We start from the raw sequence: 15,395 nt of genomic DNA on the forward strand, positions 1-15,395 counted from the left end.
GCAACATAAATGTTGGGCTCAACGGTGGTCTTAAGCTGAAGACTATCTGTATCTGTATTATCTGCTACCATGAAAGCTACCCCACCTGACTTCAACAAATGGGAAGAGTGATCTCCCATTTCCCTGCTGCTAGGTACAAAAACGTGGTTTAGTTTTGTCCCCTTCTTGAGAAACCTATGCCATTCTAATTATACGCCCATAATTCCTCAGAGAGGATTCTGATCATATGTTGCTACTTCTTTCTGCCTTTCATCTTAAATAAATGTGGGAGTGGAAATGCCATCACAGACTTATATCTGGTTTCTCTCATCCTTCAAAATTAGCAGGGAAAATAAAGAAAGCTATCTTGATAAGCAATTTTCAATGCATCTCAAAACGTAGAGCACAGAATACCCCAAATTTAGGGTACATTCAAAGTGACAATAAAGTTATTCTAAGTTATTCTAAGTCACGTTTATTAACTGACTGAGCCCCAATCTGATTCAAGGCCCAAAAATCTTACTGCCTTTCATTATAATTGGAAGAGTTTTGGGGAGCCCTACAATGGCCCATATTGCACCGCTGCTCCGTAAGCTGCACTGGCTGCCAGTTTGCTTCGAATGCAATTCAAGGGGTTGGTTGTTACCTTTAAAGCCCTGCATGGCATGGGGCCAGGTTATTTAGAAAACCGTCTCACGCAGAGGTGGTATTCATCAGGTTCTGATCAGTTCTGGAGAATCAGTAGTGGAAATTTTGAGTAGTTCCGAGAACCAGCAAATACCACCTCTGACTGGCCCAGCCCCCATCTATTCTCTGCCTCCCGAGTCCCAGCTGATTGTTTGGGTCTTCTTTGGTTGCCCTGCACAGGAGAACGGAGCTGGAAAGCAGGTTAATGGGGTGGGGAGGAAATGGGATTTTGCAGTAACCTTCCCCCAGGAGTGGGGAGGGAATAGGAATGTTACAGTATCCTTCCCCTGCCACGCCCACAGAACTGGTAGTAAAAAATGTTTGAATCCCATCACTGGTCTCACTCACTCCACTGGGACTGGCCCATCCCACGTGTGTTGGCCTGCCCTTTGGAGGTCTTGCCCTCTTGAGGTGAAATTGGCTTCCACCCTTCTGACCTGGCTCTATCGGATAGCTTGAGGCCTCAAGGGGGAACCATCACACTGGAGGTGATTGATGAACTAAAAGGCAATCCCACTTCATGCATCCCATTGCCCCCTTTTTGAACCATTTTTGAACTATAATTTTTATTTTGATTCTGGTTTCTATTTTTGATTGTTTTAGAAATATTTATCTTTTATGGTTTTAATGCTTTTAATGGTGTCAGCCACTCCGAGTCACTTTGAAATGAGATGGGTGGCAAATAAATCTAACGAACAAACAAACACGGATGGGGGACCTGTGGCCATCTAGTTGTTGCTGAAAGTCAGTGCCCTAACAGGTCAGAATGGCAAAAGATGACAGGTGCTGAAGTTCACCCATATCTGGAAATTAATTCACACCACACACCCCCATGTTTCCTTTCACTGGACTGACTGATTAACGGTGGAAAAACAACACTTGGACAAGTCACTTGGCAGTTTTCCATCTAGGAATGCCGATACCCTCCCTCAAGTTAATAAACAAAAGGGAACTAATTGGTTCATCTCAAAATGAAATGAATCCATCATCTCCTGGTAGGCCCCAAGCCACTGTTTGAAAAAGCAAATGAGACACGCAGGGTACGAGCTCGATTTCCTTCCTTGCCAGCAGCTAACAAATGCCCACAAGCAGAAAAGGGTTTTAAATCTCATTAAAACCATTGCCATAATTTATACATACAACTCAATACGCAAGAAAAGAAGGGAGATTCTTTTTGCTGGAAGCAGAACGGGACAAACTTATGAAAGAAACGTGAGAAATCAACAAGAAATAAGAGAAATATGACCGTGCCTTTCTCAGCACATCCCAAAATTCTGTTACGTGTATGAGCTGCTAGCAACAACATGATGTCCTGTGGCTCTAATTTTTGAAACCCCTTAGAACTAATCTGTGGGCAGTGCTCATATTTAGTAATCCACTTGGTTGGTAGGGAGCAGGGTCACCCTGTGCTGTATCCAGGAAGGTGAAGAAAGACCCAAAGAATTATCCAAAGATAATTCTTGAAAGCACCTAGCAACCACTTAATGCAACACAGTAGGGGGGTTCCCAAACCTTTCATCATCACATCTTTTTAGTTTTTGAAACTTTTACATCTCTTATTCCCTTACTCACTTTTAATTTTTAAAACAATCAAGTCATAATTACAATTAAAAATAAACTTGACCTATGTTTTTATTTCTAATGAAACTAAGCACAAATGGTTTTGCTTGTAAGAAGGATTTAATGAAAATATAATTTCATTCCGTTACTAAGCTTGATTCTTTTTCTTAGTAATTTTTAAAAAGCTTTATCTGTGGTATGCAGAAGAAAAAAGAAGAACAATGCATACCAGTTCTTGCCTAGTTTTCAATTAAATTGGAAAACGCTTCACCTAAAATTCCCCCAAGCTTGAACTTCTGAAATTATCTTTTCCACTTGAACTATGTTTTATATTGAATGCTTGTTGTTGCAATATCTCTGGCTGTGAATTGACATTACTGGTTGGCCTAGTACTAATTTATGAATAATATTGCCAGAAAAGTTTTCTGGGAAATAGCAGATGAACTAATGTGCAAGGCAATCTATGTGAAGCCCAATTGTGTTCTTTAAATCAGGGGTCCTCAACCACCGGGCCGCGGACCGGTACCGGGCCGTGGAGCACTCTGTACCGGGTCGCAAAGAATTTTTTTAAAAAAATGGCGGCTTTCTTTGCCTTCGGTGAATGCTGCTGGGATCGGGATCAAGGACACAAATGAAAGAAGGGGAGGGAGGAAGCAACCGAAGCCTGTCCTGCTCTCTGGCTCAGCAGCGGTTTCCTCCCGCCTCGTTCCTCTCTCAGTCGCTCTCTCGCTGCTCCACCAGCCCAGGAAGAAACTGCTTCAAAGAAGCCGGGGGTGGCTTTTCCTGTCGCCGCAGCTCCTCCGAAGCACCCGTTCACCCCCACCCGCACGGCGCACGCCGCTTCAATTCAGTGCCCGTTCTGCCTGCCTGCCTTCGTTAATGGTTGATTCGGAACAGCTTCGGCTGAGTAAAAGAGGCGAATAGTTATTATTCTCAGCCAAAGCTGCTCCCAAACAACCAGAAACTAAGGCAGGCAGGCAGGCAGGCAGAACGGAGCACTGGGTTGAACCGCGCGGGCGGGAGGGGTGGGGGTGAAACGGGCGCTCGGAGGAGCTGCGGCGACAGGAAAAGCCACACACCCCGGCTTCTTTGAAGCAGTTTCTTCCTGGGCTGGTGGAGCAGCGAGAGAGCGACTGAGAGAGGAACGAGGCGGAGGAAACCGGCTCCCCCCCAGGTCCTTGAAAAGTGTTTCTGCTTGAAACCGGTCCCTGGTACAAAAAGGTTGGGGACCACTGCTTTAAATCTTCCCTATAATGTTCAGGAATAGGAAAATGTTGGAAAAGATGAAAAATTAATATTCTCTGTTTCTGTTCAACTGGACTGTTTTTCTGTAAACATGTGTATGGCAAAAAGACCTGCAAAGTCTTGTATTAACAAAAATTTACACATAGCAATAGCACTTAAACTTATATACCACTTCACAGTCCTTTACAGCCCTCTTAACGGTTTACAGAGTCAGCCTATTGCCCCCAACAAGCCTCAATTTACCGACCTTGGAAGGACGGAAATGACCAAGTTGTCAAATCACATAATTTATCTGGAAGGTTTTTAGCACCAAATGCTTAACTGTGTATGAAGCAATAAGCTGTGGTTACTGGGTTTTTCCCCTTTCACCTGTTTTAACAAATTCAGCTTGAGCTTAGTATGCTGCCCATGATACACTTTTTAAATAGATTTGCTGAATGTTCTGTAAGGCCGGCTCTCACGTCTAGTATAACACTATCCTTATACACATATATAACTTACTGTACATTGCTTGAAAGTGGCTTGGGTTTTCCTCCCAAGTTCCCCATATCATCTGAAAGGGTAACCTGAAGGAAATAGGGGCCTTTGGAATTTCCCAATTAAACCAATAAGAATGGGATTTGCATTTAAGATGGGGAATCTCCACAGACAATAAGAATGGAAGGCTCTGACACATTCCTCGAACATTCATTTGGTTGAATCCTTCCAGCAGACTACCAGTCTAGGAGTGGTAAGGGAAAGTTTTGATTTCTAATTCCTTATCGAATTGGAACTCTAGAAAGATATTTATTGCTTAATTTGCTTCTCAACCATCCTTTCTTTATTCTTGTTCTGAGACACTCAATTCATTTTTCTGAGTCTCTTTCTTATCTTTTCTGATATTGCCTTCAGGCTAGTAACCACAATCAATCAAATCAGTTTTTGAGTGCTTCTCCCCCCCTCCCCCAAACAATTGATCTAACAAAGCAGAGGTTTGCCTAGTGAGATATTTTGCTTTAGTATGTATTTTATTAGGGATTCAACCCTGAAAAACAGTTCCACCAAGGCTTATTATCTTCTACCTGGTAACCATCCTGAGGGCAAACTCCTGAAGAATCTGGCATAACCGCACAACATAGGAATAATCCTAATACTCCAATGATAATTTTCTAATGAGTCTTGTATGCCCACAGCTATTTTACAGAAAATACAATTAAATGGGTAAAAGGACCAATAGAGCTTTCTTCACACCTTTGAGGAAATTCAACATTTGGCATTCAACACAAATGCCCCAAACTGGCAAGAATCAGCATATATTCCTGGCCACAAAAAACCACAACCAATATGGATGTATATATACTAATGCCAGAATATGGTACGATTGGTTCTCATTAGAGATCTGCATTCCATGAAAATTACTCTTATCTAGAACTGTGTTTACCAGATTCTTACAGCATGTCAGTCTTCTAAATGATCATCTTTTCCCTGACAAAAGAGTCTTCAGTTTGGAATATATATTCTTTAGAAGGGAATCAGATGCCTAGGGTTCACCCATATTTTGAAGAGAGATTCCACTCAGATTCTATTCTGTTCCCTGAATTGCTCTTTATATAGAGAGTTGGCTTGTCTTTTTAGTTTTGGGTGTTGAACTTCCTAGTCTTCCCAAGAACGTCTTTCAGAATTCCCTGAGGATCAGGTAGTTCATTCCACAGTCATTGAGTCTGGAATCATGTTTGAGCAATAAAAGCAGATACTGCGTCCAAGAATCCTCTCAAACTGGGAAAGTCTTGTCCCAGGATAATGTCATAAAGCAATTCAGGGGTCGTCCTACCCACAAAAAAAGGCTTGTTCCTCCCTCCCCAACTTCCACTGGGACCTTAGCTACAGTCATAAACCTGGATTTACCATGAGTTCCTAAAATATACATCTGTTCTCTTGAGAGATGTACCCTGGGGAAATTAAAATGCATTGGATTAAAATACATCTGTATCAAGAAGGGCTTTCAATGCTTAGCCATTGACCACTGCAGTTATCAGTTGTAGTTTAATTGCAGAAGCAAAGTATCAACCACCTGATATTCAGCTAAGGGGCACTGCCAAATTCCTCCTATATGACAATGGGAACTTACTTAATATTTTTTAAAAAAACTTCAATTTTACAGAAAAGTTTTCCCATTTAGGCCTTATATGGTCCTTTTACTTCAGGAAGAACCTGAGCCATATTGTACTATTGACTAGCACTTAAATGGGATTCTGCTTTCGCCCATAGACTATGGAGCAAATGTTGTGTGATGAAGTAATTGAAATTAATAGGGCCATAGATATATAACTATAAGAGTTGATTTAAAAGCTTATAACTACTAGCAGAGCTATGTATTAATAGCTTTAGGAGGAACTAATAAATATTAAACAGGGAAATGGGGAATTAGGAGTATTATTACTCCTAATTCATGTTCAGAACTATGTTAACATTTTTACAATAATTTCATTATGAAAATTACATCTTACAATTCAGACCTTTGCTATGGTTATGAATACTGGTGAACAGCTTACTCTTCCACTTCTTTGTTATCTCTTGAAAAGTTCTGGGAAACTAAAAAAGTTTGTCTACATTGTATGACTTTGAAGTACCATCCAAATACTGATTTTGGAATGTTTGTTATAATAACAATTATCACTATCATCATCTTTTCAAATCATGTATAATTACATAAAGATGCATAGTAGAAACTAATTCTTGGTTGTTGCTTCTTCTCTGCATATTATATTCTAATTTGCCTCTTTGATTACATATGGAAGAGAGTTACTTCAAAAAGTCCCCCCTACTTCTACAGCCATTGACTTCATAGAGTTTGGAAAGGCAAACAGAAGAACAAAAGGGGGGGGGGGAGGAAACATGCTTGATGAATATGAATGAAATTCTTTTCTGTTCAAATGCAGGAAGTTAGGAATCAGTGTATTGTCTGAATGCTGAAAAGCTTTTCCTTGCAAAAGAGCCCAAGTTATCTTATTGTCAGCTCAGTGTCTGTTCTAAAGATGAAACCAGATGTCACAAATGAAAGAACTGTTGTGGGACACTGTTACTCTTCCGGTACCTTTCTCTGCTCCAGCCAATGGTAGAAGGACAAAGCAAAACATAGCATTGCATGATAACAACATGTCATACATTGTGTTGTAACAGATGTCATCTGAAGGAGATACGGAATGGAGATTATTCTATGCCACTTGCAGTGTCTAAGTGTTCCTGGAGATAAGTATTGCTATACCGTTTAATTCTTTTCCCTAATGGAAAATTATTTGGCAACTCACAGTCAAGAGCAGTCTGATTTATAAGAACTGTCAAAATCCCCTAAAAGTATAGATATGCTTTCTTCCCTCCTAACAGATTAAACAGCAAAAGAGAAAGAAGGCTTCACCACTCAGCTCTTCCTCCAGGTAATAACTGTTCCTGGGAGGGGGGCTTTAGAAGAAGGTCACATTTTATTCACACACTCCATTGTTTCTGAAATTGTTGCAGTGCTATCTATAGTAATAGACACTGCACATTTTTAAAAAAGAACGTTTAAGGAATTTTTGCATATTAAGTAAGAAATCAGAATGCAATCCATATGATGAGTTAAGGAATGTGTATACTATCTCTCCAACTTTCAGGTCAAAGTATCTGCATATCATCCACTAATTTAAATCAGGTGAGAATAAGATCGGAATGGTTGTCATAAGGGCAGAATTAAAGAAACTTTTAATTCAACAGATTAGCCTGCAGCCGATTGTTAGTGATAAATACCAGAGGTGGAAAACAAAGTTATTTTATGGCTGAGACAAATTATAGGTGTACTGCATAGTTCAACCTCAGTATATGGATTATTTTTCTGCACTTTGAACAAATCATTAAGACACATCAGCTAGGATAATGATACAAATGCAGCTAAAACAAGCTGTGACCAAGTTTTTGCCTCATGAAATGTCCCTGACTGTGGAGTGATGTAATCCACTTATAGTTTGTGAGCTATAATCTTCATGAACAATACACTACATTCCAGAAGTACTAGACAGGCTGTGTTTCAGCAAGGACAAAACTGGGAAGATATTTGTTTAGGTCACAACAAAACCCACAGGGATCCCGGGGTGATTTTATAAGGCAGCTAAAGCAAGGCTGATGAGAGTTGCCACTTCTCTCCCTAAACTGTCTCCTAAATAGCTGTCAAAGTGGCCCACTAAGCCCTGTTCTTTTTAGTCCTTTCTTTCCCTCCCCTTAACTACACCACTGCTAGTATCCCTAAGTTTTCCCACTGACCCAACTCCCAGATTTTCCTGATCTGTTTTCCTGGCTTTTCCTGTTCTTCCTTTAACCCCAAAACACAAATTTCATTGTGGTCTTTATCCAAAACAAAACAGCCATGTTTCACTCTGTATCTACACCAAGCATACATATTTCCTTTGGACATTATTTATCTGAGATGAGCTGTTCCTTATACAGATCATTCATCCTACTCTCTTCCTACGGCTGAACTGCAGCAACTTCTCCCTCCTGTTAGTGAACCAATCTGGATGATCCACCAATGTTGGTGAAGCCCAAAGTGAACAGAAGCTGGACAGGAATCCCATCAATCAGAAGGAAAGTTGCAAAACTATATTATCAAATATAGCTATTTCAGGAAACATTCCAACTATTGAAAGAAAATCCAGTGAGCTAGCCTTTATAAGTTCTCCTGAATGCAGAGACTTAAACAATAGTCATTTAACATCCTGGAATTTTGGCTTTTAATAAAAGTGATCTGCTTCAACGCCACAGCCCTGGAAATATGAGACTCCCTTATTCTGCAGATCCCTCAACCCACACAAAAATAATCTTTCCATGTAACTGCTGTTCTGAGAGTTTCTCTTTGCAGTGACACATTTATTTCTGGAGCTTTCCTCCAATCGGATTGCCGCTTTGGTGGAAGCAGCCAGAAAATAAAGCAGGTGGGAGGGAACATCCCAAAGTAACTTACTTTCAACTATAGTCCTTCGCCCACTTCCATCATCATTGATTTGCTGGATGTTGCCAAAGTGAATGTCACTGTAGAAGATGCGGTTGCTGCCCTTGCTGCTATAGCGGTAATCAAAAGCCAAGGCAATGACATTTTTCATGTGCTCGCTGTCTTCAAATGGCTTAATGGGTGCATTGAGATTGTTCTCATCGGATAAGTGGATACTTTTGAGAATGGTCCGTTCTGAATAGAGCAGGTACCCATCATAGTCACGGCAGCTTACACCATCCTCAGAGAGCATTCCGTGGGCACAGGCACAGGTCCGCTGACCTCCTCCTCGATATAGACACAATTGCTGACAGTCGCCATTATTCAGCGCGCACACATTGGTACCTGTAGAAAAGGGATACGAGAAAAATTAGCCAGCGTTAGGTTGGTTTACAACCTGCTTCTACGTCTCTGGAGGTTTTAAACTCAGGTAACAAATTCCATCTTCACTGTCCATACTGCCACTCAGCCCCTTCTGTGTGCAGGATTCTTCACATACCCTTTTGCCTGGCTCTGTTGAACACCTTGATGTCCTTCAGCTGCACTCCTATTCCTGTGCGTAGAGACACAATTTCTGATGCATTGTCCTTGCTGCCCCTCTTAATGGATCCATTTGCATGAGTCCTAGGAGGAGGCACAGATAAGCATGCAACTATGAGATATTCTACTCTGCCAGCACAGCTCTTACATAACAAAACACAACGAGGAAACTATTGTTTACAACACTGTGCCAGAAATCTTCAGTTCACACATATGCTTAAACGGGCATGCATTCTGATATATTAATTATCTTACACACAAATATTATGGGTATCCACCCATCACCTCAATTAACAGATCTAAAACTGGACACATGCACATGTGTATCTGTAAAACTCAGCATGTTTCCACTTCAAAAGACCGAATTAGGTTTGCATGGAAGGGGTTTGAGAAAGATGTAACAATATAATTCCATAACGAATCTAGTTCTATCTGAACATGGAAGAAATGCAGTTGCTTGCAAAACACTTCCAGACATGACCCATAGCACCAAGACACAAACCTGTCACTCCAGTAGACGTAATCCTCAAAGACAGATACTGAGAACATATCCATGTTGTTACTGGATAGGACAATCTCCCTCTTATCACCGGTCTCTAGGTCTATGCGTTCAATCTTATCTGTCCGGGCATCACACCAGTAAAGCTTCCCATCCTAAAAAGAGATCCAGATGACAATCCATCTTGCAAATGATGTAACATAATCAAAGATACCAATGTGAATGTAAAATGCAGGCAATCAGTTCCCAACCATTTATCATTTCCCCTAAGTTCAAATCACATCCCAACAAGGAAATAAATGGACATATGAACTGCTGTTACTCCAGTGGGAGGGAGATTGTTTAAAGCCGTGAAAGATCAAAAATTGAGGCAGAACTGAGCAGGACTCCAACTCAGCAGGTGACGTTGCTAGGTTCCTTTTCTTAACACAAACAAATGCTTGGCAATAGTGGTGAATATCTGTATCTGAGGTGTAGGATGAGAGTAAAGGTTCATTCTCTGAGCTTGTGGGTTGGTTTCCGAATGTTTCATTACCAGGCTTAGATAACACCTTCAGCAACAAACAGATTTGTTCAACAAACAAATGCTTTGCAAAAATTCGGATTTTGCTGGATTGCAGAATTGCAGAATGATCATGTATGAATTTTAACTTGCCACGATGCTGAATTATGTTTTTGTTTTAAAAGCACATAATCCTATTTGCTGTTTTTCTAAGGGTACAATGGGGCAAGGCATTCCTAAGGTGCTAAATGTCCACTCAAAGTTCATTTCTCAACTATGATTTTTGGTTGGACGGACAGGCATGTTAGACTGCGTCTAACACCCACAGTCCCAGGACCTTACTTCATAATCAACAGAAATCCCATTGGGCCAGCTGATGCTGGTGTTGATGAGGACCACGCGCTCTGTTCCATCCAGCCGAGAACGTTCAATGCGAGGATATTGGCCCCACTCTGTCCAAAAAAGGTATCTGAAAGAGAGGACCCAGACAGCACTGGAACAGTTAGCGTATCATGTGTTCAGCCAGTTGCCACTAGTTTGCAATTTTTAATGGTAGAAAAAAATAAAGGAATAAAGCAAAAAGTCAACCCAATGTCCATGCAAGATCTAGGAGTAGCCTTTGCCAACTGGATGGCCTTTAAAGCATTCCCAACACCAGGAGTCTTGCCTTTCCCCAGTTCCAATCCATCATCATTTAAATGCTACAAATACGCTCCCAACCTGTTCCTATTATGACCAGTCTAAGAAATTGCATTCAATGTAAAGGAACCTTACCCTTTCTCTGGGTGTACTGTAATGGCACGTGGTTTATCCAATCCTTGTGAAATCACTACATAGCGGAATGAACCATTGAGCCTGGCGACTTCAATGACATCAAAGCCCTGGTCTGTCCAATAGATGTTTCCTGGAGGGAAAGAGATACAAGATCAGGACTTAATTGACTGCTCCTTCCTTTGTTTCTTGTGAGAAGAAGGGTTTCCTTCCCACACTCAGTTGCTGTTGCTTGCTCATCTACGCAGCCACCCACCTGCAATCCAGTCCACGGCAATCCCTTCCACTCGGCCAATGCCATTGGTCACGACATCCTCTCGCCAGGTCTGGTCCCGTTTGGCTCGACTGATTGTGCTCATACCCATGTCCACCCAGTAGATTGTGTCATTATCTGAAGGAGAGAAAAATACATATGGGAGATTGAAAGAGGAGATTTGGTGTGATTCTATGCAATGAGCAATTATTATTTGAGTCATCTAATAATCCCCCAAATGGGTTCCCCAAACCCATTTCTTTTCAGCACCTGACAGTACATTCAAATCAGTAAAAGCGGAGTAGCACCTTTAGTAGGTCTCTAACATCTTTAGCCACAAAGACCATAAACAAAACATCTTGAGGAAAGTGCACAATCCCAGGCTTGAAGAAGTTAAAGTTTAATTCTATTGTTGAATCCTGGTCCAATGTACACTGATAATTTATCTATCTAGCTGCAGTATTAATTAGTGTTACGCATATCATTCTAAGAATACTATGGAGCATGAAACACACTTAAGAACTAATTTATGCTTAATACACAGTTGTTTCAAGGCTAAGACTTTGTCCTCATCAAGAAACAAATCTCTCGGAATAGTTCTTTTTCTTTTTGCATACTTTTACCATTTTAGTAAAATGCACTAAATTTCTTTTGTTCAATATGTGTTCTTCCCTGAATTAAAGTGAATAGGCACAGAGTTTGTTCACATCTGTTTTTGTCATTACTTTGGAAATATACTGGGCAACAGTAAACTGACTTCTGGATAGTGATTCAGAATAGATTCCAAGTAGAAGCTCAAAGCTGAATGCTAAAAAAAATTGGCTAGTGGAGGAAGGGCATTAGGTTAATTCTAACCTGTTTAGAATAGAATAGAATTCTTTATTGGCCATGTGTGATTGGACACACAAGGAATTTGTTTTGGTGCAAATGCTCTCAGTGTTCATAAAAAGAAAAAAAAATACATTCATCAAGAATCATAGGTATAACACTTAATAGTAGTCAAAAAGTACATAAGTATAACACAATAGTAGTCAAAGGGTACAAATAAGCAATCAAATCATACCAGGAAACATAATAATAAGTGATCAAATCAAATTATACTAGTAAACAACCATTTTTTAAAAAATCATAAGGATACTAGCAATAAAGTTACATTCATGCAGTCATACATGGGAGGAGATGGGTGAAAGGAAGGATGAGAAGATGAATAGTAATAGTAATGCAGACTTTGTAAATAGTTTGACAGTGTTAAGGGAATTATTTGTTTAGCAGAGTAATGGCAGCATTCAGGGAAAAACTATTCTTGGGTCTAGTTGTTCTGTTTGTGCCCATATCAACTGTTACTTCTCCACTAAGGAAACAGGGTTATGGCATCAACCATAACTTAAGACTTTAAGACCGGCTTCAAGGTTGTGCCAGTTTTGGTTTATCTCTTAAATACTGTATAAATAACTTGTTCAGTTACAGAAGACATTTTAACCAAAGATGAGATGAATTGGTTTATAGTGATCTTTGATTTCCTCACATGAATTTTACGGCTTGATTCTTCTCTAATATGAGAATATAGAATACATTGTATACTCTGATACCTCAATAGTTATACTCTGTTTTGGGTTTTTTGGGGGGAGGTGGGAACCCATCAAATTAACCATCATCTCTTCACAGAAAATCAAAACTAAGAATTGCAATTAGCCCAATTTCCCCATCAGCTGTAATATCTCCCATCAATGTAGCTTCTCTATCCTTCTTCAGACGGTTGTTCTTTTATCCTTCTCCAACTGAGGGTCCCAAGAGGGCTAATCCATTGCAGGTATGCACCACCTACCAGCATGGAAATCAATGCCGACAGCCAGTGAAGTCCCAGAGACTGGCACCAGTGCATCAGACTTGTCATTGGGATCCAATGGGATGCCACGGATGCCCTCATGTACTGAGTAGAGGAGGAAAGAGCCAACACCTGCATGGAAAAAGGAAACAGTCACAAGCTTAAAAAGTTTATCAAAAGGATAAAGAGGTACAAGGAATTATGTATAGAATGGAAACCTTTATATGCAAATAATCTCAGTTTCTATTCTAAGCATCTGATCTCAAAGAATTTCAGTCCACAGAGCTGGCCTAAAAGCCTGCCAGGAGAATTCCAGACTAAAGCAATCTTCCCTAACTTGGATCTGTCCAAGTTGTTTTGCTCTATAACTCCATGAGTTCCTGCCAATAGGCTGGAAAAAAGTGAAACAAGCAAAATTTCATTAATGACAACAATTCCTTAACAACAGCTGGAGTTGTGAAAGACAACCCACACAAATTTTTATTACAATCAAGAAGTGACCAAGGCCTGTTTCAAGCTTCTTGAATTTAGATAGCATTTGTTTTTCAGACTTTCAGGGTCTGCTTTCCTCTATAGTCTGGTAGATAAATTATTTTCAATCTGGAGAGTTATGCTATGATTTTTCATCCTGTGGGGTTAGCAAAGGCCAAAATTTTGGGACATTTCAATAAATCTCTTAAGAAGCAAAATTAATGCTCTGAGTTTTGTAGAACTGAAGTATTCCATTTCCTCCCTTAATTTTACCATTCTGTCCACCACTTTCCCACAAAAAAATTGGCCCAGTATTTTGTGGGGTTCTGTTGCTTTTACAAAATGCAAAGGACACAACCTTCATTTTAACTTTATCTGGGATCTATGTGAATGTATAGAATATGTGCATGTGAACAAAACTGAAACAAAATTAGTGAAAAGAAACAAGGTTTTACTTTGTTGAAAGTTGGAATATGGAAACAATAAAATATAATTATTATCCTTAATTCACAGTAATAATTGTCTCCAGTCAATTATTACTTAAAAAGATAAGCAAAATCAATGTTGATTGAAATGTGGAGGGGGAAAAATTTTTTTTTAGCTGGACTCTGTTTTTCCTTTGAAAGGAAGCACTAAACAGCTGCCAGGAATTCCTCAACAGGAACTAAACTATTAACTTTGTATTGTCAGTGTTGGTCTGTACAAATAGTATTATGGTAATAATGATAATAGGTATTCCTTTCTAGTGTCATATCACATTTGCTGCCACCAAAATTATGAGACCATGATTGGGATAGGACCCATCATCCACAGCCTTCTTAGAGTGCCTCCCAGAAAAGGGAGAGTAGAAAGATGAATCTTATATATAAATGGGCTTTCTGAATATCCCTTTTAGAATATGCCTTTCTTTGGACGAGTGTAAGATTAATTGCTATATCCTGAAAATTAGGCGGAAGGGGGGAAGAATTGTTACGGATTGTATCCTATCATTTTTAATCCTGCAATTCTATAGTTTTTCTCCTTCACATCTTAGAGGCTTCATCCCACTTTATCTATTTTAGGTGACACCAGTGTTTTTCTCCCCATCATCTACTCTACATGAAAAATAAATGTGTGAAGAAGACAGAATATATATTTAGAAACACATTTCTTGAAGGTAAAGAAAGCCAGGACTGACTGCAACTTGCCATTAAGCACATATGCAATTAAGGTCAACTTTGCCACCTCAAGATATATGGATAACACTATGGGAAGCTCATTAGAAGCCTCAGTGAGAAAACTTTGAAAATTCCACGAGCAGCAGAGGGAGCTGCCTTTTCAAGATTCATAGAGGCAAACTAGTCAAGTGCCAGGAATGGAGACCAATTCCTGCAGGTCACATTCAGACAGAACTGCCCCTTATAATTGTTCACCTTCACAGGACTGCTGCCCAATCTTCAGGCTGTAGCCAGCTGTGCACATGCAGGAACGAGTAGTGTCTGATGTAGGAAGGCAGAGTTGTGAGCATTCACCGTTGTTCACACTGCAAGGGTTGACACCTGAAACCATAATAACAGCAAAGTTAAAAGGGCACAATTACCAGATCCACACAATGTCAAAGTCCAGATTTTCTTTTGCAATCCGATGACCATATATCTCGTAATTTACAGCCAAACAAAAATCAAAGAAGGAATTAGCAAGTAGATGTCTCCAGGCATGAGCACTTCTGAAGTTTCCCTATATGAGATCTTCTCCCTCCAAAATGAACCAATTAGTTGATTTTAAAAAGCCAAAAACATCTTCCCACACCATAACTAAATTTTGTATCTCAATTGAAAATGCTAAATGTCATGAGTCCTTTGAGACTGCCAAGAGTTTTGCAAGATTTGGTGATGTTACCAGACTTCAATCAAACTTTTGGGTAAGTACACACCGTCCCATAAAGACATGGAAGGTCATGGGCAGTGGTACAGTGAAAAAAGTGTGGTTCAAAATGCCACCCTTCAAAACTAGATTTCCTAGGATTGTGCAGGCAGATTATGTCGACTTAAATTCACACCATTTATTTATTTATTTTGGTACTGCCTG

General features: G+C 40.0%; 1 protein-coding gene across 1 annotated transcript in view; it reads right to left on the bottom strand.

The window, feature by feature from the left end:
* The window catches only part of LRP1 (LDL receptor related protein 1), a 321,609-nt gene that overhangs the window by 70,349 nt on the left and 235,865 nt on the right, over positions 1-15,395 (bottom strand). The window contains exons 35-42 of the mRNA XM_026673900.2: positions 14,741-14,866; positions 12,858-12,989; positions 11,036-11,170; positions 10,783-10,912; positions 10,351-10,477; positions 9,510-9,661; positions 8,967-9,091; positions 8,441-8,812 (exon numbers count right to left, since the gene is read on the bottom strand). Of these exons, the coding sequence (XP_026529685.1) occupies positions 8,441-8,812; positions 8,967-9,091; positions 9,510-9,661; positions 10,351-10,477; positions 10,783-10,912; positions 11,036-11,170; positions 12,858-12,989; positions 14,741-14,866 (1,299 nt within the window). The remainder of the gene's footprint in view (positions 1-8,440; positions 8,813-8,966; positions 9,092-9,509; positions 9,662-10,350; positions 10,478-10,782; positions 10,913-11,035; positions 11,171-12,857; positions 12,990-14,740; positions 14,867-15,395) is intronic.

This window comes from Notechis scutatus, chromosome 2 (genome assembly GCF_049901735.1).
Source record: "Notechis scutatus isolate UNSWTSFEM ecotype Mainland chromosome 2, rNotScu1.2, whole genome shotgun sequence".
NCBI classification, from domain to species: domain Eukaryota; kingdom Metazoa; phylum Chordata; class Lepidosauria; order Squamata; family Elapidae; genus Notechis; species Notechis scutatus.